The 26428-nt window shown below is 43.3% G+C and overlaps 10 protein-coding genes across 10 annotated transcripts; 3 read left to right on the plus strand and 7 right to left on the minus strand.

Moving 5' to 3' along the window:
* Positions 1-1937: 1937 nt before the first annotated feature.
* Positions 1938-3076, plus strand: V1516DRAFT_622198 (uncharacterized protein; the record flags this gene model as incomplete). Its single annotated transcript, XM_066919571.1, has 2 exons — positions 1938-2363; positions 2420-3076. The coding sequence occupies 2 exons, from the start codon at positions 1938-1940 to the stop codon at positions 3074-3076; spliced, it is 1083 nt and encodes a 360-aa protein (XP_066778219.1).
* A 167-nt stretch (positions 3077-3243) lies between these two features.
* On the plus strand, positions 3244-4618 carry V1516DRAFT_673446 (acyl-coenzyme A:6-aminopenicillanic acid acyl-transferase-domain-containing protein). Its single transcript, XM_066921916.1, has 2 exons — positions 3244-3307; positions 3391-4618. Exons 1-2 carry the CDS (start codon positions 3269-3271, stop codon positions 4495-4497), a joined length of 1146 nt encoding a protein of 381 aa, XP_066778220.1. The 5' UTR covers positions 3244-3268; the 3' UTR covers positions 4498-4618.
* Positions 4619-4643: 25 nt separating this feature from the next.
* On the plus strand, positions 4644-7322 carry V1516DRAFT_673447 (eukaryotic membrane protein family-domain-containing protein). Its single transcript, XM_066921917.1, has 2 exons — positions 4644-5106; positions 5154-7322. Exons 1-2 carry the CDS (start codon positions 4732-4734, stop codon positions 7050-7052), a joined length of 2274 nt encoding a protein of 757 aa, XP_066778221.1. The 5' UTR covers positions 4644-4731; the 3' UTR covers positions 7053-7322.
* A 16-nt stretch (positions 7323-7338) lies between these two features.
* Positions 7339-8997, minus strand: V1516DRAFT_283641 (uncharacterized protein). The gene has a single exon (XM_066918844.1). The coding sequence runs from the start codon at positions 8666-8668 to the stop codon at positions 7625-7627; it is 1044 nt and encodes a 347-aa protein (XP_066778222.1). The 5' UTR covers positions 8669-8997; the 3' UTR covers positions 7339-7624.
* A 328-nt stretch (positions 8998-9325) lies between these two features.
* Positions 9326-10221, minus strand: V1516DRAFT_663696 (uncharacterized protein; the record flags this gene model as incomplete). Its single annotated transcript, XM_066920534.1, has 2 exons — positions 9326-10011; positions 10068-10221. 2 exons carry the CDS (start codon positions 10219-10221, stop codon positions 9326-9328), a joined length of 840 nt encoding a protein of 279 aa, XP_066778223.1.
* Positions 10222-12300: 2079 nt separating this feature from the next.
* Positions 12301-13826, minus strand: V1516DRAFT_283847 (uncharacterized protein). The gene is made up of 2 exons (XM_066918845.1): positions 13530-13826; positions 12301-13425 (listed from the first exon to the last, which is right to left on the minus strand). The coding sequence occupies exons 1-2, from the start codon at positions 13681-13683 to the stop codon at positions 12617-12619; spliced, it is 963 nt and encodes a 320-aa protein (XP_066778224.1). The 5' UTR covers positions 13684-13826; the 3' UTR covers positions 12301-12616.
* A 3213-nt stretch (positions 13827-17039) lies between these two features.
* V1516DRAFT_673461 (major facilitator superfamily domain-containing protein) lies at positions 17040-19512 on the minus strand. The gene is made up of 3 exons (XM_066921918.1): positions 19060-19512; positions 17924-18982; positions 17040-17851 (listed from the first exon to the last, which is right to left on the minus strand). The coding sequence occupies exons 1-3, from the start codon at positions 19380-19382 to the stop codon at positions 17494-17496; spliced, it is 1740 nt and encodes a 579-aa protein (XP_066778225.1). The 5' UTR covers positions 19383-19512; the 3' UTR covers positions 17040-17493.
* A 203-nt stretch (positions 19513-19715) lies between these two features.
* On the minus strand, positions 19716-20878 carry V1516DRAFT_673464 (uncharacterized protein). Its single transcript, XM_066921919.1, has 3 exons — positions 20507-20878; positions 20154-20439; positions 19716-20098 (listed from the first exon to the last, which is right to left on the minus strand). The coding sequence occupies exons 1-3, from the start codon at positions 20788-20790 to the stop codon at positions 19925-19927; spliced, it is 744 nt and encodes a 247-aa protein (XP_066778226.1). The 5' UTR covers positions 20791-20878; the 3' UTR covers positions 19716-19924.
* On the minus strand, positions 20879-23606 carry V1516DRAFT_706993 (peptidase family S64-domain-containing protein; the record flags this gene model as incomplete). The annotated part of the gene is made up of 2 exons (XM_066924168.1): positions 20879-23151; positions 23344-23606. 2 exons carry the CDS (start codon positions 23604-23606, stop codon positions 21360-21362), a joined length of 2055 nt encoding a protein of 684 aa, XP_066778227.1. The 3' UTR covers positions 20879-21359.
* A 653-nt stretch (positions 23607-24259) lies between these two features.
* On the minus strand, positions 24260-26040 carry V1516DRAFT_673468 (uncharacterized protein). The gene has a single exon (XM_066921920.1). It carries the CDS (start codon positions 25962-25964, stop codon positions 24486-24488), a length of 1479 nt encoding a protein of 492 aa, XP_066778228.1. The 5' UTR covers positions 25965-26040; the 3' UTR covers positions 24260-24485.
* Positions 26041-26428: the final 388 nt, after the last annotated feature.

A 26428-nucleotide genomic window follows, 5' to 3' on the forward strand; every position in this document is an offset into this window, starting at 1 on the left:
ATCATTCTACTGTTACCGAAATCGGAGACTAGAATCGTTGCTCTTAAAATTATAAAATTATAAAACCAATTTTGGGTCAGCAGGCCTTGTTGCGATGTTTTTGTCTTATCTGAGTACATAATAATCCCTCTTTGTTCTCAAATTCGGGGAGTTCGCGAGATATGTCTGCAGAGGATCGGTTACGGCCTCAGGGGGAGTATGTCGAGGACTACATACCGCCGGTCCTATCACAGCGACGACTGATCCACAGGATTGTCAATCTATATGTGGTTCAATTGACTGCTGGATGTGGATTTCCAGGCAATCCCAAGAAGCCATCCGTAAATGGCTGTTCCACACCATTCTGCGCTTCTTCTCCAGGCTATAATCGGTGGTTGAATGGAAAGAAGCTTCTACCTGCTACTGCACGACAGATTGCTTGGTCACTGGCATGCCGCAAAGGAATAAAAGGATTATGCTTGAGAATAATTAATGAGGATAAGGAGTTGGAGAAGTTTTACAAATCTCACTATCAAGGTACTCAGAGATCTGGTTCGGCTAAAGATGACCCCGATGCAATCCAAGAGTTGGAATCCCCTCCTCAAGGAATCGAAAGTGTTCAGTCTCGAATTGCTATGTACACAAAGCTGCTTGGATTTACTGGGAAGAGCAAGTCAGCATCAAAGCCGAGCAGTCTTCAAGAACGCGTATTCTCGACGCCTAGCGATCATGGCGAAGCTTATCATGGACTGATTTTGTCTGGTGTGGCATCTCTAGAGGATATGTATCTCCTTCAGCTTTCTGTGGATGACGTTTCAAACTTCGATTTTGTCAAAATGTCACTTATGAATATATTTTCTCAGGGTGATTTACTGGAAAAGTCTTTGATGTCTAGTAAAAGTGTTGCAACTCTACTTCAAACAACTTTGACTGTCATCTATCAATCTTATCCTCAACAAGATTATGCTGACATAGTTTTCGCTTTTCAAAGTGGAATGCATTCATATATAGACCAGCATATGGAAACAATTGAAGAACTGAAATTATTGATTGTTGATGATGCAGCCAATGATGCAATCATAGCTGCTGATCCAAAAAAGCGACAAGTTTTGTCCACAATTGTGGTTATGACTGAATTTGCAAATTGGATAATCATAATGCACATTAATCACATTTCTACTGACAATCAAGCTGGAAATGAATTCGACGCAATCTGGTTACCTGGTCATGAAGCATTTTTGAAGATCTTCCTCGAATTAGTCAGATGGGGTGTCCTGCTCCCGATGGTTGCCCATGCGATCCGTCGAGATACACTTCCTAGCAGCGCATTGTTTGTTGTGATATGCCAATGGATTCTTCAGTACTCCATGCAATCCTGGCCAAGCGGACAATCAGCTACCATCGTTAATCGATCAAGTCACACTGCCCAGTGCCTGCTTCTCTATAAGAGCTTTTGCTCGGTAGATTTAAAATTAGCCTCGTTGTGTCCCTTTAAAGTTTTCTTTGGAGATTTAGACTATTATACTTTTTTTAATGGTTTGAATACATATGACAAATCCACTGAGTTTCATATTCATGAAGTTGCTTCAGTCTTGTTTTCACTAACAATCAGAATCCAGCTCTTCAGATTCTGTTGCATACGACAGATGGGAAGTCAATATCGCAATAGCTCAATTCCCACATTACTGATCGACCGAGTTACCAGATTATATCCAAATCGATGGCAAGCCCCGATTAGGGCGCAATTTCAGAGATATCATAGTCAAGAAGAAATCGTAGAGCGATATCGAGAAAGTATGGGATTCACAAATTTTGACGAACTAGAGCATGATGTTATTCCTGGTGTGACTTCTTCCAATGGAGATAATATTAATTCTATCCAACTACGAGCTTCAGGTCAAAGATCGCCTTCGGTTCCGCTGAGTTCTCTGGGAGAGCGTCTAAGACTACATTATGCTATGGGAGAATATGGAAAAAAAAATTTTGTGCTATCAGTAGACCGAGACGATATACTTGGTTCTGTTTTAAATGCTGTGAGAAATGCGCTACTGAAAGGTCACATAACGAAGCCATTGAAAGTTCAATTTGGACAGGGCGAAGAGGGCCTTGACCAGGGAGGCGTTCAAATTGAATTGTTTGGCATAGTAGGGGGTCTAATTTGTGAGCCTCTGTATGGATTATTTGATATAGATTCTCAATCTCAACTTGCTTGGTTTAGACCTGGGTATTCCGATGGGATCGAGAGATACGAAGTAATTGGTGCAACTGTGGCATTGGCAGTATATTCTGGTTGTTCGATTAGTGTTGCGTTTCCGAAGATATTGTACAAGATGCTATTGGGTCAGGTACCAGATCTATTGGATGATTTTGCAGAAATGTATCCAGTAAGTCAGAAATTGTATTCTGTTGTGCAAAAGGTTACTAACAAATCAACTTCAAGAGTCTTGCTGAGGGGATGCGACAGGTTTTAGATTATCCTGGCGATGTTACTGAACTAGGGCTAACGTTCAACTATACCTATGAGTCGCTTGTATCAGGACCAGTAACAGTCAAGCTTCGAGAAGATGAACCTGATTTGGAAGTCAATTCCATAAATAGAGTACAATTTGTTTCTGAATATCTACGAGCTATGATTGATGTCATTAGACCTCAATTTGATGCGTTCCAACGCGGATGGCGACGTCTGATTCCTGATTATTTAACCGAGCTATTCATAGCCACTGATCTGAGAACTTTGGTTGAAGGGAAGCTTTTACAGGATATTGATGTTGATGTTCTTCAACGAGTTGCGAAGTACGACGGATTTGATGCGCATAGTCCAATAATTTGTAATTTTTGGGACATTGTGCGAAAGTTCACACCAGATCAAAAACATAAGCTTTTGGAGTTTGTTACATCATCAGAACGAGTTCCGGTAGTAGGAGGTTTAGAAAACGTATCATTTATCATACAACAGAATGGCCCGGACTCAGATCGACTTCCGACATCACTAACATGCCATAATCGGCTCCTGCTTCCTTGTTACAAAACGAAAAGCAAGATGGAGAAAATGTTGAAAATTGCAATTGAGCATTCTAAAGGATTTGGACTTATTTAGAAAATTTGGGTTTTTGACTTTGCTTAGATATCGCAATTTGCTACCACTGCATTGCTGTCGCAGGAAGTTGGGGATGCAAGATGTTTTGTCACGTGCGGACTGATTGGGTTACAAGTACTCCAGTAGGCTGCTGTAGCATTCATAGGTTTTCATGATCAATTCGAATACAACAGTATTGTAGATTGCAGTAAGATGGTGAATACTTTACATCTTAAAGGTACGAATTACGAGGTAAGCAATATTTGACCGTATTAAGGCTCTGACTTAATTGCCGATATATCAATTCTCTGACTAAGCTCTTACCGTGAATATAGATTGGTTATAAGCATGGTGTCCTTGCCAAATCTCAGATCCAGAACTGTTTAGAGCATTATGCTGTTTATTTTCTCAACGCGGGGATGTCACCTGGAGATGTCAAGACCATGGCGGAGGAATTTTCAAAGTCTATCCAAAAGCTTGTGCCACATCTGCATGATGAGTTGAGGGGTATTGCAGAAGGCGCTGGGGTTCATTTACTTGACATTATTGCACTGAATGCGAGATCTGAGATAGCGCTGGCCGCCAAGCCAAGCTCTTCTAATTCTACTAGTGATGAAGATCATCTTGCGATTCCTGTAGACGGTTGTACAACGTTTGCAGAGACATTGGAGAATGGTAAACAATGGCTTGCTCAGAATTGGGATTGGCAGACATATCAATTGAGTAATCTTGTGTTACTCGAAATTGACCTCCCTGATTCCGATTGGACCAGAACAAAATCCTTAAAGACGATGACTGAGGCGGGTTTACTTGGAAAAATTGGGATTAATTCTTCAAAAGTTGGCGTCTGTCTGAATGCACTGAGAGCAACAGATCTCGACACTTCAAAACTTCCTCTGCACGTACTTTTGCGTCTTGTTCTTGAGTGCGAAAGTGTTGAGCATGCCCAGGAAGTGTTTAAGACGAAGTTTGGAGATGGAGCTGCATGCTTTGGACATTTTGGTCTCGCAGATGGGTCGGGAGTCGCTCGGAGTTGGGAAATCGGTCCATTCGGAACAGATATAATCAAGCCTGACACCAAAGGAAGATTATTTCATACTAATCATGCTTTGATTCAGGATAGTAAGATCCACGAAGTCGTTTGGTTGGAAGATACTCGTGAGCGAATCACCAGATTGAAAGAACTCGCAGCTGAAAGCGATGAGAAAATAGTGGCATCCAGCTTATCTACCGAAGAACAGAAAAATCGCATTTTCTCATTTTTGAGAGATGAGGATAATTATCCAAATTCAATTTGCCGAGCAAATGATCATGCGCAAATGGGTCTTCTAGGAGAATTGCAGACAGTCTTTTCGATTGTTATGAACCTTACTGACGGCTTGGTTTGGATCACCGTAGGCAGACCGAAGCAGGTGTTGGAAGAATTTCAGGTCTCTGCATAATGTAGCTTGAACGTGAATTAATTCTTTGAGAGGAGTTGAACGTAGGATGAAATAGTGAATCTTCATTGTGGTTATTGTAGCCATTTTTTATTTACATAGTTCCGTAAATGAAACACCTAACCGCTACTAGTAGTGCAAGCAGTAGAATCTGAGCCGATGAAGACTTGAAAATACATGATCTCTGATTCGGAAGAGAGCACGCGATTACTGTTAGAAATGGGAAAATAGAAGAAAATGTCTTCTGCAAAAGAGTTTTCAGATCCTCCAGACAAAAAGCAATTGTCTGTGGATGTGAATCTTCCATCAGCGAGTCCCATCATATCTCCACAATCTACAACAGACACCAACAGGTGTGCTTTCAGCGATGACTCTAAATCGGGCGATGAGCTCTCAACTTCACCCATCGATTTTGAAAATCATCTTGCTGCTACGGCAGCTCAGCCTTTGTTAAGAATGAAATTAGCTGCTGCTGCATTCAGGGATCTTCGAACAAAACTTGTCCGTGAAATCGGGGTTGATACACTGGGTGGGAACGGGGTATCAAGTCTGCATGAATCTGAAATAGATCAGATCGTAAGCTTTTTGCTGGTTCCTTTTTCGTTGGAGAAGGTATATTTGTTGATTTCAACATCCATGACTATTATTAATCTATATAGGTTCTATTTTTTGGATTCCTGACTTGTGTAGACTCGTTTCTCTATGCATTTACTATTCTTCCACTGCGCTTCCTAGCTGCCCTATTCACTTTAGCGAAAGGGCATATTTTTCAAAAACCCATTACCCTTTCACCGTCTCGAAAAATCGATATTGTTAAAGCTGCGCTTATCGCTACGACCGTCTACTGCTTAAATTCACTAAACGCGAGCATTCTGTATCACAATATTAGAGGTCAATCGGCGGTAAAATTGTATGTCATGTTCAATGTACTTGAGATTAGTGATAAGCTTTGCAGTAGCTTTGGCCAGGACATCTTGGCACTTTTGTTTTCTCAAGAAACGCTCGAGAGTGGCTGGCGATTAACTGTATTTGGTGTCGCAGCCGTATTGTACAATTGGCTACATTCTGCAGCTTTATTCTGTCAAATGATTACTCTCAATGTTGCGGTCAATTCTTATTCGAATGCTTTATTGACTCTACTGCTTTCGAATCAATTTGGAGAAATTAAGTCAACCGTTTTTAAACGCTTTGAACGTGAGAACTTGTTTCAGCTCACATGTTCAGATATATCTGAGCGATTCCAATTATGGGCCATGTTAGTAATGATAGGATTACGTAACATTGTCGAATTATGGCTGGGTGGTGGATTATCCGCCACGAAAAGCGCTATTCCAAGGTCATGGCAAGGATGGAATTCATTATTTGGAGCATTGATTGGCCCTGCAATAGTCGTGCTTGGTTCAGAGGTTTGTGTTGATTGGGTGAAGCATTCATATATTGCAAAATTCAACAAGTTGAGGCCAAAAGTGTATACTAGATTTCTAGATGTGTTATGCCGCGATCAGCTACGAAATGCTGAGCGAGATGAACAGGAAGCTATAAACGACGATCTGAGACGAGGAAGTCATCGAGCTAGAGCACCAGGTAGTACTGCGCGCCAGCAAATGAGTGTTACTCGACGACTGGGAGTCCCTATTTTACCTTTAGTCTGTGTGTTCGTGAAAAGTATGATCCAAATTGTGCAGCTCTTTGTATCCTCTCAAGTTATGTCGATTTCGGCAGCCGATGATAAGGACGCAATTTCATATTCCGGTGAAAATGGTTCAACTAATACTTCTTCAAAAAATGGCTCCGATTTGTCAGAATCCGAATCTGCGTCATTTAATGCACAGCAAGTGCTGATGGTTTTGATGTATCTGGCTGGACTATTTGTCTTGTTTTGGATCCTAGTGGCAGTAAAATTGGCGTTAGGTGCTGTTTTATTGGAGTACAGTGAGCACCGATTGGATAAAGTGAATCGCCAAATTAATTCTGGATCGAGCAAGTCTCCCGTATTGCAAGGAGAAATGTCTTCTCCGGCAACGACAGTTTCTTCATTAGCGGAAGTGCGAGCACAAGATGGGGGCCAGGATGTGAAGAGCATGGCTGATCCATTTGGTGATGAAAAAGTAGGCGGAGAACGAAAGGGAGGCGCGTGGGGACTGGTGGATATGTCAGATGGTATTCGTGAGCACGTGAATCAGCCCGATGATGACCCTGGTTACTATCAAGAAGAATTAAATACGCTTGGAGTTGTGCGCAGACGGATGGTGTCTCCAGTTCCGGGAGCACCGAGCTGGCGTAGGCGAGCTTGGGGTTCGACGCATACACTCAGTGAAAGTGCTTCTCCAACGGAACTGGATGAAGTCGTCGCAAATGTCGCGCCAGGCAGCAATAACAGTCGGGCGGTGTCGACATCTTCGTTGGCGAGTTACTCGGGACGAGAACATTACAGTACCGGAAAATATAATAATGAGCAGGCAATTAGTAGCACCAGTGGTTACCACAAGCGAGGACAGCAATCTATGGATTTGAATGATGTTGAAAGATTTCAAATGGTTGCTAAACGAATTTGGTAATTGAAATTTGCATTAAGGTTTTAGTTTTGGGAATGGGTAGTATAAGGTTGGCGTTAAACATAAATTTGACTATTCACTTCGGTAAACTGTTTGCAATTGCATATAAAGCGGGCTGAGAGCGTTTGAAATTGAACTAGCCTTTGGATGCTGAACCAAATTTTGATTTTTGGTATTTTTTTAGTTATGGAAGAAGAAAGACTTAATCTATTACTTCTCAAGCCAGATTCAGAAATCAATTCACCAAATACATGTACTTGTTATATAAAGGCCTAAATATCGTCGACAGCGCTCTGGAGGCGACAATGAAAACCTAGAAAACGCACGAATAGAAAAAAGAACACTTCAAAACTGGAAATGAAAACGTACGACCCAAGTGTAACTAAAGGAAAGCAAGGTTGAAATATAAATGCAAACACCGCCAATAGCCTGACATCATATATAAGACTGAAACAAAGTGAAACTGAAATTGAGTCTGAGGGAACGTACAAGTTTAAATTTCAAAAGCAAGCGAAACATAGCTTGAAATGGTATTCTTCTTCCCATTTAGACAAGGTCAAGGCTCAATTATAATTTTACTGTGTCTTCTTACTGTCAGGTCCATCATAGGTCCTTTCGTCGACTATTTCGACTTCCTTGACAATTTTCTCCATCTCCTTGGATTGTTGTTTCCATGTTGCTTGGTTCATCTTTACCTTCTGGTCAAAAAGCGATACATCAGGCTTTCTATAGGAGCCTCCAATACGATCCCATAAAGTAGTAAATTGGCCATAGTTGTAGTTGAAGTAGAGATGGTGAACAGTGTGGCAGGCGGATCCATTAATGGCAGGATTTTGAGTAACGTATTCACCATCATGGATCATGATCGTCCAAACATTGATGAAAGTGAATAGAAAAAGATACGAGATCTTATGGAGCGGGAAAACAAAAGGGAAAAAATGATACGGAAGAGACTGCAAATACCCGTCCACAGGATGAAACGCGTGAGACGCGAATGGAGTGGGAACGATCCATTTATGGTGAGGCTTATGAAGACGCTTGTATAACAGCGGATGGTGGAGACCGCGATGAATGGCATATATTCCGCAGTCGGTAAATCCAATGAAGAGAGGAAATTGAAGGGCGAGATAAAAATATCCGTAATCCTCGACATCCCAATAAAGCATCCCATATCCGCGGACTTCTGCCAGAAACCATGGAACAGTGTATAAAACCATGAATGGTATGGCAGTTAACGCCTGTATCATTTCCATAGAGATCTGATTTTTGAGAAACTTAGGATGTTGCATGCTCCGTTTATCGAAAATAAAAACGTATGAGAGTGTGGCAAACACAAGATATAGCAAAACTCCAAAAATCGCTGTTATTATATACAACGAGGTTGTCTGTCGCCATATATTTGTACGTGCTATCGTAGTCATGTAAGCCGCCGGTCCAGCAGGAATCAGTGTGTATTCATATGGAGTTGCAGGAATGTAAGGAACTGAGATGTTCTTCAACGCGACCGAAGGATCTGCTGCTGCTTGGAGAATAGTTGTCACTGCATCAGGGACAGGAAACAGAGCTGAATAAATCTTGTCGAAGACAAATGTATCGCAAACCTCAAGAACGAGATCCATTGTGAAATAGAGCGCACCAAATAATTTCTTTCAGCTATGTCTAATGCAAAGGAGCACCTGCGCAAAATGGCAATATTTATTTTCTGGCCTGGTCAGCAAACGAAGGACAAGGGATATCTTATAATGAAGAGGGAGAGGCCGATATTTTGAATTCTAAAGGATTAGAAGGCGAGAATTGCTCTAAAGATAGTGGAACAACACGCGATTCGGTCCGAGTCCGAAATTGCATATATGTGAGTAAGGTGGCACAGTTAGGGACTGTACTTCCACGCCATGTCTGCACACATTCCTGTTCCAGGGTCACACCACCAATGCTGAACCCGAAATTGAATCTGATAAGACGCCCTCGGACTCGCGTGTCTCATAGTTTTCGGTACCAATCCCGACATTCCGACTTTTCCGACTTTTCCGAATCCGAGTTGAGCTAGACTTTCAACCGTCAGCAGAATCGCTCAAAGAGGAAGACCGATCATGCGTGAACAGGCGCTTAGTTACTACTACTTTCGGCACCATTAGATGTTGCCCTTCTATTTAACTAAATACTTAAATTGGTGCAGACTGAAACCAGATTTCCCTGTTAGTACACACTACTAGCTTGTACCCAGTCATCGCACTAGCATCTTACTATTCCTTGATATACATCTAGCGAGATTTTGCCTAAGATGAGAACGACGATCGTGGCCCGCTTAGTGACATATTATCCATCGGCCAATACTGAAAATTAAGGTCTAGCCCTGGCTCAAATGAATACATATCCGAAATCATTTCCTGCTCCTGGTCCGCAGAATGATGTACGCTTGTATAATCTTCCGGTAAGAGAATCGGCAGATGATGTTCCATTCCGTGCTCGATCTGATGATGCTCTGAAATATTGTATGACGTAGCTATGTGATCCATTGGTGAGATCCGCTCGTATCCGCTGTATTCGTGAGGTGTGCTTGGACTTGCAATATCTAAACTAGTGCGCTCTGTTTCTGTTTCTGTTTCGGCTGATCTGGCAGAGCTGTCGTCGTTCTCAACTTCAAACGTAGACCATAAATGAAATCCTGTCTGGATGGGATCAAGCGGAGTCTGCTGTGTTTCGCCTGGCTCATGATACACATCGAAGGGAGAATACTTTTCCATCAAATACTCTAAGCTTTCTTCAAATCTGTACGGATTCACATTAAGGTACACTAACCGAGTATACTTTGTTGGCTCGACCTCCGCCTTCACCATCGCTTTTTCTTGCCATCGCAAGGTGCGCTCATAACCTTGACATTTGATTTGTAAAATTTCGCAATTTTTACAGTGCGGAAGACGCTGGTCACATCGTTTATGTCGTGCTCTGCAAGTAATACATCCTGGCTACTTGTTAATTCCCTGTGACTTGTATGTCAACATATGTTCGTTCACTTACCAGATCGTGATCTGGGAAGCTTGTCGACTCTTCGGCGCTGCTGACTGTTGTATGCATCGCGATTCATAACGAACGCCGTATGATATTCTGAGGAATGGAAACGGAAAGAGTCAACAGAATCTTTCGCGCTCTTGGAAGGACCGAAAAGCTCCATACACAGAGAAGTAATTAATTCAAGAATTTCCTGTGTCTGTATATTTATCCTCGAACACGATTCTGTGATCAGTTGCCACAAGTATAAATCTCGGCCCGGTCAAATTCGTGACGGCATCCACGTGGAAAACTGGTTGAACTGTCTTCACATTCTGGTCCAGATAGATTCAAGCAACATAAGCTTCTCAATTTTGATTTTTTTATCAAATATAATTCAATTATACTATATTATATATATAGTGCTCACAATTCCTTAGGTAGAATGGTATAAGTTTTGTTCTCAAAGACTGAGCTGGATGCTGGCAAATCCACGTGGGACTGGTCTTCGCCACGCAGCTATCGAGTGCATTGCGTAGTTGTTCAGCATCGAGTGATATTGCAATCGAATAAAAATCGACTGGCTAAGACAACTTACGTCTATGGCACTTAAAGTTTGCAATAGAAATAGTCAACTTTGTGACATATTGTTTGGTAAATATGTTTTTGGAAGCAGTGGGAGATAGAGAGGGTCTTATAAATCACCTGGATATCAGAAGCATGCCTGATTCAGCTAGTGCCTTGGAAAGGAAAATTTGACTATAAACAGATAAGATTGGTAAAAATGGTGAATCCTATTGAATAAGATTCGATGATTGAAAATCCGTAAAAATACTTGAGATCAACTAGAATGACGGTAGGTACATCGGCACCGAATGGAGTTTCGTGACACCTGAAACGTCCAGAAGCAAACATGGAGGCCGAAGATCATCTAACTACAGAATGATGGGTATTTATAAAGCATAATACTCTCCCTAACAAAAGTTCAAAGCTAGTATATCTTTCGAGCAGTTGAGTGAATACAACGGCGATCTAAAGAATTCTGGTTCTTACAATCGCTGCAGATCATATTCTTAGCCCCATGAGTAAGACAGAACACTGCCATTACCTCACTCGCATTTTGGTATCAATAGAATGTGACTGATAACATTTCGCCAAATTATCAACAAATTGGACTTCATTCAATGTCTTGACCGTAATTTGATTGCACCAACATTGACCTGAAAATCGTATAGACAGCAATTTTATCACATCTGGCCAAGGCTTGGGGGAATTCGCGGTTTAGCCGCTCGAGAGGAAGCAGCGAAACCTGGCAGAAGAGTGAGTCTTTTCAGATGGGAGACATATTATGTAAAATAAATTAGATAGCTAAATTGAATTGGATATTTGATGCATTTTGAGTAATCTCTACGAAGCCAAAATTTTCTGATTCCTTAGATAGGCCGAAATTTACTCTCAGACTCAAACCAAAGCGAGTACGGATGTGACATCTATTCAGCTCACTCCTTCACAGCTTGCAATTTTCGTTCCTTATCAGTGATGGCAGATACAATTCATGCTTCCAATATTTGTTCAAGGTGTCAATGGAATCCAATAGAAATAGTATGGCCGTGTAGTAGAATGGCGAGTGGGTTGGGGGTTCATAGGTTTTGTATGTAACTAGACGAATTTTGGAGCCGTATCTTTAGCGCCATCAGGCCTAGCGCGTAACAGTAGTAAATGGCTTTAAAGTGGAGCTCCTTGTTATGGAGAATGGCCACGTGTGGCATGCCAAAAATGAATAAGTGAATGACAATCGCGTTACAGTCGAGTCATCTGCCTTCTACCATACCAGCTAAATCCAGTTTGGTGATGATCGTAACCGGTCATGAACAACTGCGAATTACGTATACTCACCGGCCGAGGGATCTTCACATGAAACATAATACGAGACCAACAACCATGTAATCAAAGCTGAATGACAGCTCAGGACTAAACCGAATTTAGTCAAGTGTGGCTCTCACCCTCCTAGCTGGAAACGGGGCCAGAAGGCACCGGGGCACTGGACCACTGCAGCGCGGCTCAGATCCTTTCCCAGCCGGGCTCGTTCGGGTGGTCTGTTTTCGCTGGCTCCACTCAAGTTTTCTCAGCCCTGGCTTAACTCTTAAAGCTGATGTTGAAAATAGCGGCCACAAAAGTGCTCTAGCTTCGGGTACTGTTGTATAATCGTTGCTAAGCACCACACTAGCTCGTCGACAAATGAAGAATGGGAATCCAACCGATGATCTACAAGAACCTGTTCTGTCGTCATATTGCTTGTGATTAAAAGTCGCATCGCTTTCCTTGAACTAGTACGCTGCGACGCTACATTTAATGCTGGCTATTGAAGACTTAATTTTTATCTTCTTAATCCAAAATTCCATTTAAATTTCTCTATAAAAGATTGTATCCGTGACTTTTAACAAGACAGAGTCATAATAATTACAATACAAGTACAAACTCCCTGATAGCTGTGTTGCCCAACAGCCAAATATACATACACAAATTGACACCATATTGTTAACCTCATTTACTTCCAAATCCTGCTAGCCTAATTCTCTTTAGGCCCGTAGTTGCTGGTCGTTCCACCGCTGTGGGGCGCTTTCAGACAGCTCTAAAGTTGTGCTTGTTAATTCAAACTGCGTCGGACCTGCCGGCGAATGCATTGATGGAATTTCCATGTGATAGAATGGGAAGTAGTCCAAAGCTGCTGCTGGGTGCCCATAATCTGTCTGCAGAGCAGGCCCAAAAGTGTTCATGTGCCCAGACGTCTGAATGTCGATTGGATACTCGGAGGGCGGGTAAAACAGTGCACCATATTGTGACAGACCGCTGCCAGGCTGAGATATAGACTGGGGAGTGGATGTAGTTGACAAAAATAAGTGCTCTTCTTCTAGACTTGGTGAGGAATCGGAAGCAAAAAAGTCCTCGTTAGACCCAGCAGACGACACAGACGTAGGAATCGTTCCATACGCCAAATTGTCTTCGACCGGTCCAAGGAATAGTGATCCAGGTTTTTGTGACATTCTAGATTCTGTGACCGTTTCAAATTGCGGTTCGATGTTTGATGGAGTGGTAGTGCCCGTAGGAGTTTCTGTTAGAGAGTCAATCGGCACCATATCCATGGGAGAGTAGAAATTTAGGAGAGCCTCCACGCTTTCGGGGAAATCTCTGTAGTCCGTCGTATTGAACGTAAGAAATCGAAGCGCAAAGTAGGTTGTGTCTGGAATATCAACGAATAGCATTGTACGGTCCTGCCATCTCAATCTCGTCTTGTATCCTTCGCATTTGACCTGTAACCGCTCACAGTTCCTGCAAAACGGCTCTCGCTGATCGCATCGTTTATGTCTCGATCTGCAAGTCAAACATCCTAACCAAACAAAATTGTCAGTTAACTAAAGTCCTAAAATTGCAGATTTGATTGTTTTTATTGAGATTGCGGTCTTGTCACCAGCACATTCAAAATTTACTTACCAAGTCGCGATCTAGGCTCTTTATCCAGTCGCCTTCGTGTTGTGACAGACCTTCGCTGTCGAGCAGTCGAGTTATTGACATTATTTATGTTGCTGTTTTTAGTGTTTGCAGCTCGATTTTGGATTCTCGCCGACTGTTTAACCGAAGATACCATTGTGAGGATAGGATGTATGCGAAGTTCAAAGCGAAACTTTCAGGAAACAAAACTCAACAGAGTAATAGAGAATTAAAATACAACGTATTCAAGTCAAATAGAGACAATTGATACGTATTAGATGACTCCGGAAGATCTGTTTTCCCGGGTACGTTCAGATACACATCGTCTGGAGCGAGAGAGATAGAGAGCGAGAGCGAGGGCGAGCAAAGTCCAAAATATTACGAAAGAAAGACGAGCAGACTTGAATTATAAAGTAAATAATAAGGGTGGCGCAGATATCTGCGATGAGTACCAAAAGAGAAAAAATAAGAAAGACAAACGAAGAACAAAGAGAGAGAAAAACAGAGAAGAGCACGGAGAGGTTGGGTGCGAATGAGTGTGCGCGGAGGAGTAGTGCAGAGGGGCGAGAACTAGGCAGTAAGATATGGGCAAGGAACGGAATGGGCGCTGGTTCCGGGACAAGAGCTGAGGCTAGAAAGGAATGAAAGCCTCGAATGGACAAACAAGAACAAAGTTTCCCGGAGGCGGCCTCCCCGTTAGAAAAGACAATATCGGAGTCTTGTGGAGGTAGAGTGTGTAGTGAGGGTATAGATTGAAGTAAAATTGCTGTTGGCGATGGTGCCCGTCGAAGGAGGTGGGAGGGGGGCAGGAACAGCGTACGAAATACCAGTAAGGCCGAAAAGGTCGGTAAGGGTAGCAAAAACAACGTGTTAACGTGAGAGCTGAGTGAAGCGCACTGAGGGGCGAGAACGTGGTAAAGTGGGAAAAGCGTACCTTCTCCCGTTCGAAATTGATGGCAAAAAGGTAAACAGGGGCCGCCAAATATCGGCTAAAAAGTCTGACGTCGTATTTCGGCGAAGGCACAAAGGTCTGGAAGACCTGGGTCTACGCTACGATACACAAAGCAAGTGGGACGACCGTGATTTACAGACGAAGCCTGCCAGTCTTAGTAGGTTAGAGCCTTTAGCGATAGCGCTACACAAGAGTGAGACAGATACAATATATTACGGCGGAGCTTGGTTTTCGGGCTTGCGTAAATTAGGCTGCAAGTCCCGCTAGAGCTATTGGAAAAGCAAAACGTGTACCAGCGGCAGCCAGCACTCTTGGGCCATTGGGGGACAGGGAGAAAAATGGGTTTACTCTTTCACCGACAGATCTGGTAATGTTTTGTTTGAAAGGAGGAAGCACCAAACACGTTGGCAACGAAGGAGCCAGAGAACTAAAAAAAAACTTAGTGTCCGTAACGTTTTAATAGATGACGGATTCGTCCGGATTCCTCGCTGTATCTGATTCCATAGTTTGCGTAACTTCTGCGACTCCAGTGTGGGCCAAGTAACCAGATGTACAAACAGTACTTACAATTGAACTCTAGAAAGAAACAAAATGGTCAAGCATCTCATGAGTCCGTGGTCGAGATTTCGAGAGCCAAAAGCCAACAAATAATGAGCGACGAAACGATTTCGAGCATCGCAGTGAGCTGCAATAAACAAGCTATGGAAAGGAAATAAAATCATGTGCCTACTACGATTCCAGATCCATAGTTTGTTTTAATAAGATTAGTCGTTATATCAACGTCCAGATCCTGTTTGAAAATCAACCGCAAAATCTCATTTGGTCTGAACTTGGTGATTCCTCGCTCCTTCTCTGCTAGATTTGAACCTGCCAGCACGAGCGACAAGCCTCCGGAGGATTGATCCGGTAGCATAGTTCTGCGGGCTCTGAAGGTTTCTAGCAGTGCGGCGGCATTGCCAAGGGCCACAGGTTCCGTGCCAGCACAGCCCGCCAGGTAATCAAAATAGAATTTTTTTGCGAATGGCGCATGTGCAAGCTAGATCAGAGTTTAAATGTGATGTGGCAAAACTCTATTACGTGTTGTATTTCGGAGCAAGTTTGTAGTACAAAACTCGAGGCAGGGCAAGAGAAAATTCTGCATGTATTTCGCACTAATTCCCAGAGTGGGCAGGTAAGACAATCTTTCCATAGACAAGAAGACGGCGATGACGATAGCACGTTAGACATTGATCTCTTTTGCATATCCTTCTCAGGGCTGTAGATCATGCTCGTTTCGGGATAGGTGGAAAATAAGAAACAAACGGCCGCAAAAATATTTTTCCTTTTGGTGCGGATGGTATTGCATCACGGTGGATTGTAGCGACCGTCATCTCGGACCAATTTGGAAGCATGTGAGTTTCACTTTGAGCTAGTGAAAAACAATTTTCATGGATATTCCGAGTGGCCTCTTTAGCGTAGTTCTCATTAGTCCTGAACCCTGAATACGGCGGCATAAAGATTGGTTATGTGCAGAGCATCACTTTAGTTTCCGCACTACCAATGGAACCTTGTTAGGTTGAGGGAACTACAGATTGGACGTTTCAATAGTATAAACACAAGCATGTGCACACAGTGCTATTATTTGATAGAAATCTCCCAAAAATTAAACTTTACCTGGAATAGGGACCCAGTGCAACAGTTTGCTTTTTGCTCAGCCAGGCAGTGCTGCTGGTCCCGACGGTCTATTCACGAGGCGTGCATAGGGTGACCATGAGGAGATAATATGCGGAAGTTTCGACAGTGCACGGCATCTCGTGGAGCCCGAATTAGAAAGAACTCAAAATGGTACGTGTCCTAGATGAGCGCAAATATGTGGATCCTCGCTTAGAAGAGGTTGCTGTGGTGGTCCATTTGAATGGATTATTCCACCGGCTCTGATGCCCACCTTTTTCACTCAGTTGAGCAGAAGAGAAAGGCAGGCAGTTACTGAGACACTGTACAAATAATATAGATCACAATCTGCCTAGTTTTAGGGTAAATTTAATCACTGGTTAGATTTAAGACACGTTTTAGTGATCTTCTAGTTAAAGTTGTATTGCATAGTTGCCTGATGGCACGATTTAGGCCAAGGTGGAAAATTGTAAAGGTTTACTCCCATCTTCTTTTTTGCACAACTCTTTGTTTAAATTCCTAAAAGAGCCAATTTCTTAGATCTCAGTCTCTCAGCATTATTTCCTACCGGACTAACGGTTCAAGTCATTATTTGGGGCACTATAACTTGATCTTCATATTACTCACTAGTCTGACCACCAGCTGTTTGCTGTTCTCGACGATTAACACTTAAATGTTTCGGAGAAACACAAAAGTCGGTACGATCGGCCTATTCCGAGTGTGATTCTGTTTTATTTATTGCCTGGATTGAAACAAAGTAAACGTTGCCGCTGTTAATTGCTGTTGGTGCCTTAAGGGGCTGTGCGGTCATTTCTCTTTGTCCGAGATGTAATGCAGCAGCAATCATGAATCCAGAGCAGTCTTAGTTAATAAGCTCTAGCAGAAGTATAAAGATAAATAAATTAATTGGTGATTATTTTAATTTTAGAAAGATATCCAGAATTAAGATCTACTCATCGAATATTGGACCAGGTACACTACCGAGCAGTCATGAACGCCTCGGAATTTAGTATCCCCGTTTCCAACGAAACAGATTTCTAAGAGCCCACTATTTCAGTTTCTGGCATTCGTTACTCTTGAACGTAATCAATTTAAATAATTAGTTAATTACAGAATTTTTATAACTTAAATATGCAGGGCAGCAACGTGGTATAGAGAAGACTGGGAACCAAAGTCTGCATAAATAAAGAGCGAAATCAAGAAATCGAAAAAGAACGGCAGAGATGTTAACCTGATGCAAAAAAAATAACCAATAGAAAAACGATAGATAAAATCATTGGAACAATAATTCCTAAATGAACTTTCTGGGCACGAAAGCCAAATGTTAGAACTTTAACCTATCTGAAATAGGTAACAGAAATCCTTTCAAACAGTTTCTGTTTTATTCTCTGCTTTAGCTGACTCGTCCATCCTGATATCAGTTTCATGAATATTGTTGTCGCACGGAGTAGAATGATCTTCCTGAGGATTCTGACTCAAGGTCTGCTCGTCGTCAGGTATTGTCCAAGCAAATTTACTTCGCTTGCGCAATTTTTCGCCATAAACAAAAAAGACAAAAGGAAAAGGGGAGCACATTAAAATTAAAAAAGCCAGAAGAGCAGATGCCCAGGCATATCCTAATTTATTGTACATTTGAACGGAAAATAGAGGAAATCCCGCTGCAAACGAGCTGCGAAGAAATCCATTCGCCGCCAATGCAGAAGCTGAATATGGACGATATGCCCTGTGAAGACAGTAAATTAGTAAATTCAGACAAACAAAAGAGTTATTTTCAAGGACTAAAAAGAAGACTTACTCAACAAGATAAGTGAATACTCCCGAGAAAACTAATATTATACCAAACCCAAACGGCACACTGCCTATAATTGGAACGATATAATGGATGCCCTTGTAGGTAGTGAACGCAAACCAAAACATTCCAATAGGAGTAAAAACACCCCCGGCCATTGCCTGAGGAAGCCTATATTCTGGTTTTCCCACGCCATTACCGCGAGTTTGAGACAAGCGATCATAGTTGCGTTTCCAGAAAGGCTCAGTAAGTACTCCTAAGATGATACCTGTCAAAAGGCCCATGAAGCTCAGTCCAACATGCTGAGGTTTAAACCCATGATTATTCTCAAAAACAAGAGTGAAGGCCTGAAAAAATAAATACATAATCCCAAGAATGATGGATGTAAATAGACACAAACAGAACACCATTGGCTCGAGAAAAAGCAGCTCAAACGGCCGGCGCACGCTAAACAAGACAGTTGCTAACACGGACCGATCGATTAGCTCGATCGGCGCAATATTTGAAAAGTCACCTGTCTGCTTGCGAATTCTCTGAGCCTTCCGTCGAAGGAGAACTGGTGCATACGTTTCTGGAACGCAGAACACGATTAGGAGGGTCATAACAAACGACCAAATGATCATTATATAAAAAACCCATCTCCATCCACACCCATGTACAATAAAATCTCCCATCAGCGGTCCTATACTAGGGCCCAAGAACGGCGCTGCTGTGAATGCCATCATAGGTTTTCCAAGCTGGGACTTCTGGAAAAGATCAGACACTGTTCCGCCAGCAACAGACATGAACGCGCTACCAGACAAGCCTGCCAATAATCGATTGACAAGAACTGCAGTGATGTTTTTGGAAAATGCAATAGGAAATTGAAAGACAATATAGAAAAAAAAAGAAATGATGTAAATGATTCGACGGCCATAAAACTCGGATAACGGAGCGTAGAACATTGGCCCAGCGCCCATACCAAACACAAACACAGTAAGTCCGGTGATGACTTCTTCCTGATTTGCTCCAAACTCTTTCATCATTCCTGTGTAAGTTGCCGTATAAATCGAGCTTGAACAGGCTCTAGAGATATTCAGTTAGTGGTGAAAGCTCGAGAGAAAGTCGACCTTTAGTCCGGTGAGGGGTAAATCGACACATACACGCAGAGAGCTCCCACGCTGCAAATCATGGTTATAGCCCACTTTCTAAAATAGCCAAAATTCATAGGATTTTCTTCATCATCTGGTCCATTCCAATCCACCAGAGTGCGTTTCTTTTCGTCACCAGTCGAAGCAGTATTGTCGGTTTGCTCTTGCTGGTCGACGAAAGAGGCGGCTCGGGTCGAGTTTGACTTTGCACGCTCGAGAGCGGTTTGGCCTCCTTCAAAATTGCTTGTAACTTGGTCTACTGTCGCTTCATCATCATCATCTTCCTCTGCCATTTTCTTGTTCAGTTTTATACTGCAAGGAGTGGAAGCGGTCATACCCAATTGCGACAAATATAAAATATGTATTCGGACTCAAGTTGCTTGGGACATCTACTCGGGGATTGCGAGCCGCGTGAGCGAGCCTGAAGATATATTAGTAAATGAGGTCTGTTTTTGTGTTATTAATAATCATAACAATACAGGAGCTTGTAATCTCTCGTAATTTTTTGTAATTTCCAAAAAAAAAAAGTATTGAGATCCTGTCTGGATCTGCCAAAAGTGTCAATAGTCTGTTAAATTCTATCGTCAGTGGTGTTGGACATCAAAACGTCCAAGCTCTTCCGAACAGAGAACTCATTTCGGGCGTAGAGCTACGAATTCAGACGGAGATACTAATTAGATTTAATTTATTGGTTTTCGAATATCTTTGACTGTAGTTCGGGCGTTTGATTATTAATCTTCGTTAATTAAATCAGTCAGGCAACGCTGCACAATAATAATTACGTCAACTTGAATCATCTCAAAATAGACATACAGTCTAATGATTAATATTCATAATCGAAGTAAGATAATAAACAAGAACAATATCCATTACGCTTTTAAATTTTTGTGAAGTCGAATCCAAAAATGATAGCATTCACTGGCCCGTCAATTCCCTTGATATAGACGGCATTTTTTACGACTCCAACTCTCTCGAATCCAAGACTATCCCAAGTCTTCCAGGACGCAATGTTCGTTTCAAACACAAGATTAAATATGGACGACTTGAATCCCTAGTACAAATGTTAGTCCTAATTATCATCGGCCTAGATTTATTTCTATACGTACAAGTTTGGGTGCCCATTCAAGGAACTGAGTGCCTAGCAATTTCCCGATTTTCATTCCTCGGTATTTCGGACTGACTAGAAACGCTCCATTGCAGACATGCGAGCAGCGACCGGGATAGTTTGGTTTGGTGTAGAAAGTTGCCAGGACTCTCTCGTCAGCATCAGCAAAGATCGCATCGATGCTTGCCAAGTTAGTCGACTCCTCGCTGTCTAGAACCAAGATTGCTGTGAAGGTCGCAAACCAGTAACTTTTGAACTCTGCGAACGAAAACAAATCTAATTGAGGACTGTTTAGAATTCGTCAGTCGCGCACCAATAGTTAAAGCAAATTATTGCCAAGGCAGTCGTGCTTACTAGGTTTGTCCACCTTCGATTTCGTCGTTAAGTAGTTTGTGAAGTACGGAAACGAATGAATCAATATTTCGCTCAGAAAGAACAGCACGCTCTGAGTCTGATACGCAAAGCTCGATTTCATCGTTCTCATCTGCCCGAAAAAATGCGTAAAATGTAGCTGTTCGGCCATCGCTCAGTCTTACTTTCTTAGGTGCAAGAATGGGTCTACTCGTGGACATGGAAACGTATTGAGCCGGCCGTGTTCGCTCGTGCGTGTCTTCTAAGGAGCTGTGGTCTAATTTCATGCTGATTTCTTGCTCAATTGTATACAATGCAATCAATTTTATCGATTTTATGAATCCTGATCTATACTTCCTCCACCAATTTCTCCATTCTTATCTATTTAAATCATGACGACTTTGCACTTCTACTATCTTCTACCTTCTCCCAAATCAAGCCTTCCGAGATTTTCGCTCATGACTAACTAATTTTCGATTACTCACAGTGTTCTCTAGACTCAACCGTTCTTAAATCCATTTAAATAAGATAAAAATAATAAAACGACCCGATACCAACAAATAAAAAGAGTAATCAAAAAGAAGTAAAAAAAAAGGGACTAGAGAAAATAAAAAAAATTAAATTGACGTACCACCCGGACTAATCTTACAATCAACAAACTCTAAATGTATACCAGCTCGTCAGAAAAATAGAAAGAATAAAACGTAGAAGAACAATTGGTGGAAAATCATCGAATAAATACAAAGCATCGCTGTTGATTTGTCTTGCTTATCCTCCATCCTCGATCTTTCTCATCTGAGACCAGTCACTTTCATGTCATACTCAAATCATAATGAATTCTAAATTTTTTCTCTGCTCACTCTAAATCAGAATCAGACGACGAATCCAAATTGGAGTCATCATTTCCGTGTGACGAATCCGATGTTTCCGATCCTCCCACCATCATATCATCTTGTTCGCCGCTATCAGACTCCTTTGCTCCAACTACTCCCCATTCTATACCGGTCACTTCCCGAAGTCGCTCAAGAATCCGCGTCATCGGAGTAAACAGTCCGAACTCACGATGCTCGCCATCATATGCATGAAGCATGCCAATAACACCAAGTCCAGAAATACCCTCTTTACGTAGAATCCACGCTCCTGAATCTCCTCCACTGGCAAACATTCCAGAACCACTAGCTGCAACTACAAACTCAGAAGATTGTAATGCGCCATCTGCCCAGTAAATTAAACGTGGGCCATTCAGCTTACCAGTTGTGAACTTTGAAGTCGAGCCATACTTGAAAACATCAAGACCTGGAACAAGCCGCTTCACCACGCGACGTACCGATAAATTGGTGAACATCAAAGACGGGTCATACTCAGCAAACGGAACATCATCTCCAAGTATATTTTCTTGTGGCTTAAGACCTGGTCGACATCGAACAACCGCAACATCGGAGATCATGCCATTGCACAAAGTGCGTTCTCCCCAAAGTACATCACCAAACTTAGCAGGAAACGACCGACCATTCTGGCGAGGATAATCATCATCCAAAGCATGTACAAATCGCTTGAAAGCCCTGCGCTCGTCTGATCCAGACGGGTACTTGGCATACTCTTTCAGTAAGGCATTACGATACATATTCACCAGTACAGGAGAGGGAACACAAACCGGCGGACGTTGCACTCGAGACTCTGTAAGACAAACATGCGCACAAGTCATAGCAAAGCTGCTCTGACTATAAGCAGCAAGTGAAGTATCATTTGGGTCGACTTTGGGATAGACATATCCTCCTAGAGTTCCACTGAGTGATTCAGCATCTTCTGAAGCAATAGACATCGACATAGGGGGAATGGCATTAGAAGCACAGTCCCTGAAAGGCCTGCGGAATCCACCCATAGCCACTCTGGTGCGAGGTTGGGCCGAAGCCTCCGTCGAGCCATTTCCAGCTGCAACCTGAATTCTATTCCTTTGGCAAAAGAAGTGGATATCATCGGCAACATCCCATAGAGAAGATACGCTGTCATAATCTGTTTCAGTAGGAGTAGGCATGCCAAACAAAACCGACACTACGGCAAAAGACTCCGATAGACCTCGTGCTATCGGAGCAATGAAAGCACCATCCTGGACAGCCATCACCTGATGTTTGGGTAAAATGTCCATCAATTTGTTGACATGCTCTATGGTAGAAGCGGTCGCAGCTTCTGGCTTCATATACGCTTCCGATAAAGCAAAATTTCTTGGTTGCGGAGGAGCAGAATCCGCAGTGTAGACGGGAACAAGTTTCAGCTTCACACCTAGATCCGAAGCAGCTCGCAATAGAACACTGCGAGCCGAGGCATAAGGTAAACCAACAAGCAGATTATCAGCAAAATGAAGAACAACTTTAAGGATGAGCGATAGGGCTGAATTGTTAATGGGAGAGGGCTGGAGAGCAGGGATATTGTGATGAGAGCAATTGCGAATAAGAATTCGCATATATTCTGTGAGAGTAGCGGCAGCTTTTGAGAGATCCAGATCACGCTTCGAAACATGCTTGAGAATATCCTTACAGTCTTTGGCTAAATCGTCAAGATCAGCGTTCAGAGAACGTTGACTTTCCGCAATGACAGCGAGCGAGTTTGAGCGAGGGTCGGACGGTCGATGAGGAAACGGTAGACCGATACTATCAGGAGGAGCAGAGATGTGAAGAGGAGCCAGAATGGAGCCATCGTAGAAATCCGCGGGGAGACTATCTGAGGACGAAAGCCTAGAAGAGATAGACGAACCCGAGAAGGAAGATGTGGTGGAATATGGAATAGAGAAGGCCGAAAGACCAGAAGAGGAGGTTCTGGATGACCTAATAGAGGCCGCGTACGACGAACGAGAACCCGAAGAACTGGGTGAATAGACCGAATCTATCCGTGGCCGATATTCTGAAGTGGATTGAGCACCATAAGCAAATTCGGAGTCGCTCCAGGGAGCCGGTCTAGACAGCGGCGAGATAGGATATGTTTCGGCCTCGGTTTGTAGTCTGGAGATGGTGTTGCCTTGACTGACCAACGACAGACTTGGTTGCTGGCCCTGTTGAGCATGTTCTACATGCTCATTCTGACTGGCATGGGCCGGCTGATTGTTCATCGTGTCTGCAACAAATGATCCTGCTTCGCGATGCTGACAAGAATCGGCTACGTAGCGGGAAAAGGAAACTAGCTAGAAGACGCCTTTATGACCGTCGAGCTCCGAACAAAAACCCAGACGAGCGTAGAACGAGTCGAAGGGAAACAGATGTCGACCGAACTCGAACGAACTCGACTGATCTCGAACGAACCAAACTCACCGAGAAAGTGCAGTAAACACGACGCAAAATAATGCCTGAAACGCGCAGAACTAGTCGCCGAAAAACAGAGATCTAGAGAAATAGCCCGACAGGAGAAGCGAGGACGATAGTTGGAGATTGAATGAAACGAAAATTGACGAAGTTCGCAGCGGTGACCCAAGCGAGGGTATCGAAACGAGTGTGAACTGGAGTCTAAAAGACGGCTACCGTCCATGTCCAGCTCTGGGTCTGTTCTCCCCATAACAACACCAGAATTGAGACACGCCAGGATCGCAGTGAAACGATAGACTAGTCTGCATTGGGTATAGTTTGGTGCCGTGCGGCACTGACTTCTGACGGGCAATTGCCCTAATTAGACACCCTAGCCTTGACATTTTGACAGGCGAGCGCAACTTCCTTCCCAACACGGACGATTATGTCAGCTAGGCTGTTTATGCACACATCGTTGCGTGGACAGGGAGATAGGCGAAATAAATTAGCAGTTTAAGCATTTCTAACTATTAATAAAAACAAATTTTAATCTATATACATTCGCGCAAACCACCTCTCCAATAAGTCTTTCCTCCGCTGGCTTAGTGCTCGCCGTCGTTTTGCCGTTTGTTGTACATCACTAGGTATAATATTAATAATGGTAATAATAGTAGTAATAAAAAAGTCCAAAGAGATTGTCAGAACATCCGCTATTTGACGTAGATGGTCCAGGCGAGTCCGCTCACCACGACCGCCGCCAATCGCATCCAGGGTAGGAGAGAGACTGTATGCCATAAGGCGATGAGAATAGCAGACGCAGTAGACACAAGCACCACGATGTGGGCGCTAGATGAATACTTGATCATGGATCCACTGCCAGCAAATAGACAAACCGCAGCAACACCGGCAATCAAACTGAGCGTGAGGCCACCAATTACCCCGACAGAGTCAGGCGAAGATGCGCTGTCACTATAAAATACGAAACTGATTGCGGCGATCGGCCACAGAATATTGGTAGAAACAAGAAAGGCAACGTAAAGCGTTGCCAGCCATGCTGCACCTTCAGTCGCAGCCTGCTCGAGAAAGATTGTATAGGACCATAGAGTCTGCAGAATGGCGATCGGAACCGCCTCAATGCCATATTCCCACTCGTGCGAAAGAAGCGCAAGGATCTGGGGAACAATGTTGAGCACGGTTCCGGCAATTGTTCGTCGAGATCCGATGAGCGGAACGCGCAGGATCAGTCGCTGCAATACAAAATCTAGCGGAGCCAGAACAGAAAAGTAGTTCATGTGAAGCGAGGCCATTGTCTGGCGCTCGGCCGAATAGGCAAACAAGCCGACAAATAGAGCCTGCATTATTCCCAGTGCGACGGCACGCGACGACCTCCTCCGGTCTGAAATCACATCCGACACCTGCAAACGCGAGCTGCCCAGCGCACTTCCACCAATTATTGTTGGTGACGATAACACGACGAAGCGCAGAATCGCAGCTGCAGCGGCACAAGTTCCTAGAGCTAGGGAAAGTGCGTCCATTTTGTAGGAGTGCTGCATAGATGTGAAAACGACGAGGGAACCCACAACCATGGATGATAGAATCACTGCTCGTCTTGCGGGTAGTGTCGTCACTGGACCATGAAAATAAGACACAAACGACGCACCTTGCGCGTGTGGAGCGAAGTTTCTTGCTGCCAACCAAGCAGGAAACAGGTTCTCCGGGAAGGCGAGTTTGCGAGGGGGCACTGCGAGATTCAGACCGCTGTCGGTGGGCTCTGCCGGCAAGTCGAGTCTGTCAGAGATCGGTGTCATGGGCACAGTTCCTGCTCCTGGAGCAGTGAACAAGTCGTCAAGGGCGATTGGCTCGGCGGCGTATCGTTTTGCAGAGGAGCTTGTCATTCCGGATCTTGCGCTACCAATCGAGTCCGGATTTAAAGAGGACTCGCCGGCTCCGGATCCCTGTGCAATCGCATCAATCAGGTCCTGGGGAGGCGGTTGCACGCTCGAGATACGCCGTGTGGTTGTAGTAGTTGCTGTAGGAAGAGAATCCGACATTGCTAAGGCAGAGGAAGCTACAAAAGCAGCGTTTCTAATCAGTGTGCGTGCGTCGGCCAACGAGGGATGGAGGAGTATCGAGGTAGGCGACGATCTGGTGTACGCTTTCGTGGATCGTCTTTCCCAGCCGTAACTCATAAATTATCGTAGACAGTCGTATTTCCTGGTCCTCTACTGCCTTTCTGTGAGATTGCGATAATTCGAACTAAACGAGTTTTTATAAGTGTTGTTTTATTCTGCTCTCCTCAGCAGCTTCCGGATACCCTGGACAGCCGTTCTAATCTAATTGGATACGGATTGTGGCATTATGGTTTAAGTGGACAATCATGTGAGCATTGTGCAATTAAGTTAGGAGGTTGGGCATTTTTTGTTTGTGTAGGAAGTTGATGAAACTGGAAAGTTGGACTAATGGTAATGACAAAAGATGACTGAATAGGTGAACATCTATTGGCCTACGAGCATTTTCTCTTTATGAATCTTGCTTGCTATTATTATCTGCAAGAGAAACTATAGTGGTATAGATTCAGCTGTGAAGTTAGACTGCTCACTCTGCTCGACACCATTCTTCGTTAACTTCGTATGTCTTCTCCAATATAGCTATT

The sequence above is a fragment of the Lipomyces oligophaga genome (assembly GCF_038497815.1).
Source record: "Lipomyces oligophaga strain CBS 7107 unplaced genomic scaffold V1516scaffold_3, whole genome shotgun sequence".
Classification (NCBI taxonomy): Eukaryota; Fungi; Ascomycota; class Lipomycetes; order Lipomycetales; family Lipomycetaceae; genus Lipomyces; species [Lipomyces] oligophaga.

Coding starts and splice junctions, on each gene's coding strand:
- V1516DRAFT_673446 (XM_066921916.1), top strand. CDS start 3,269: ATGGTGAATACTTTACATCTTAAAGGTACGAATTACGAG. Junction 3,308..3,390: donor TTAAAGGTACGAATTACGAG/GTAAGCAATATT, acceptor CCGTGAATATAG/ATTGGTTATAAGCATGGTGT.
- V1516DRAFT_283641 (XM_066918844.1), bottom strand. CDS start 8,668: ATGGATCTCGTTCTTGAGGTTTGCGATACATTTGTCTTCGACAAGATT.
- V1516DRAFT_673464 (XM_066921919.1), bottom strand. CDS start 20,790: ATGAAATTAGACCACAGCTCCTTAGAAGACACGCACGAGCGAACACGG. Junction 20,440..20,506: donor ATCGAAGGTGGACAAACCTA/GTAAGCACGACT, acceptor AATTCTAAACAG/TCCTCAATTAGATTTGTTTT. Junction 20,099..20,153: donor TTGAATGGGCACCCAAACTT/GTACGTATAGAA, acceptor CATTTGTACTAG/GGATTCAAGTCGTCCATATT.
- V1516DRAFT_673447 (XM_066921917.1), top strand. CDS start 4,732: ATGTCTTCTGCAAAAGAGTTTTCAGATCCTCCAGACAAAAAGCAATTG. Junction 5,107..5,153: donor TTCCTTTTTCGTTGGAGAAG/GTATATTTGTTG, acceptor TAATCTATATAG/GTTCTATTTTTTGGATTCCT.
- V1516DRAFT_283847 (XM_066918845.1), bottom strand. CDS start 13,683: ATGGTATCTTCGGTTAAACAGTCGGCGAGAATCCAAAATCGAGCTGCA. Junction 13,426..13,529: donor AGAGCCTAGATCGCGACTTG/GTAAGTAAATTT, acceptor TTGTTTGGTTAG/GATGTTTGACTTGCAGATCG.
- V1516DRAFT_673468 (XM_066921920.1), bottom strand. CDS start 25,964: ATGAGTTACGGCTGGGAAAGACGATCCACGAAAGCGTACACCAGATCG.
- V1516DRAFT_673461 (XM_066921918.1), bottom strand. CDS start 19,382: ATGACCGCTTCCACTCCTTGCAGTATAAAACTGAACAAGAAAATGGCA. Junction 18,983..19,059: donor AGCGTGGGAGCTCTCTGCGT/GTATGTGTCGAT, acceptor GAATATCTCTAG/AGCCTGTTCAAGCTCGATTT. Junction 17,852..17,923: donor GTATTCACTTATCTTGTTGA/GTAAGTCTTCTT, acceptor CTGTCTTCACAG/GGCATATCGTCCATATTCAG.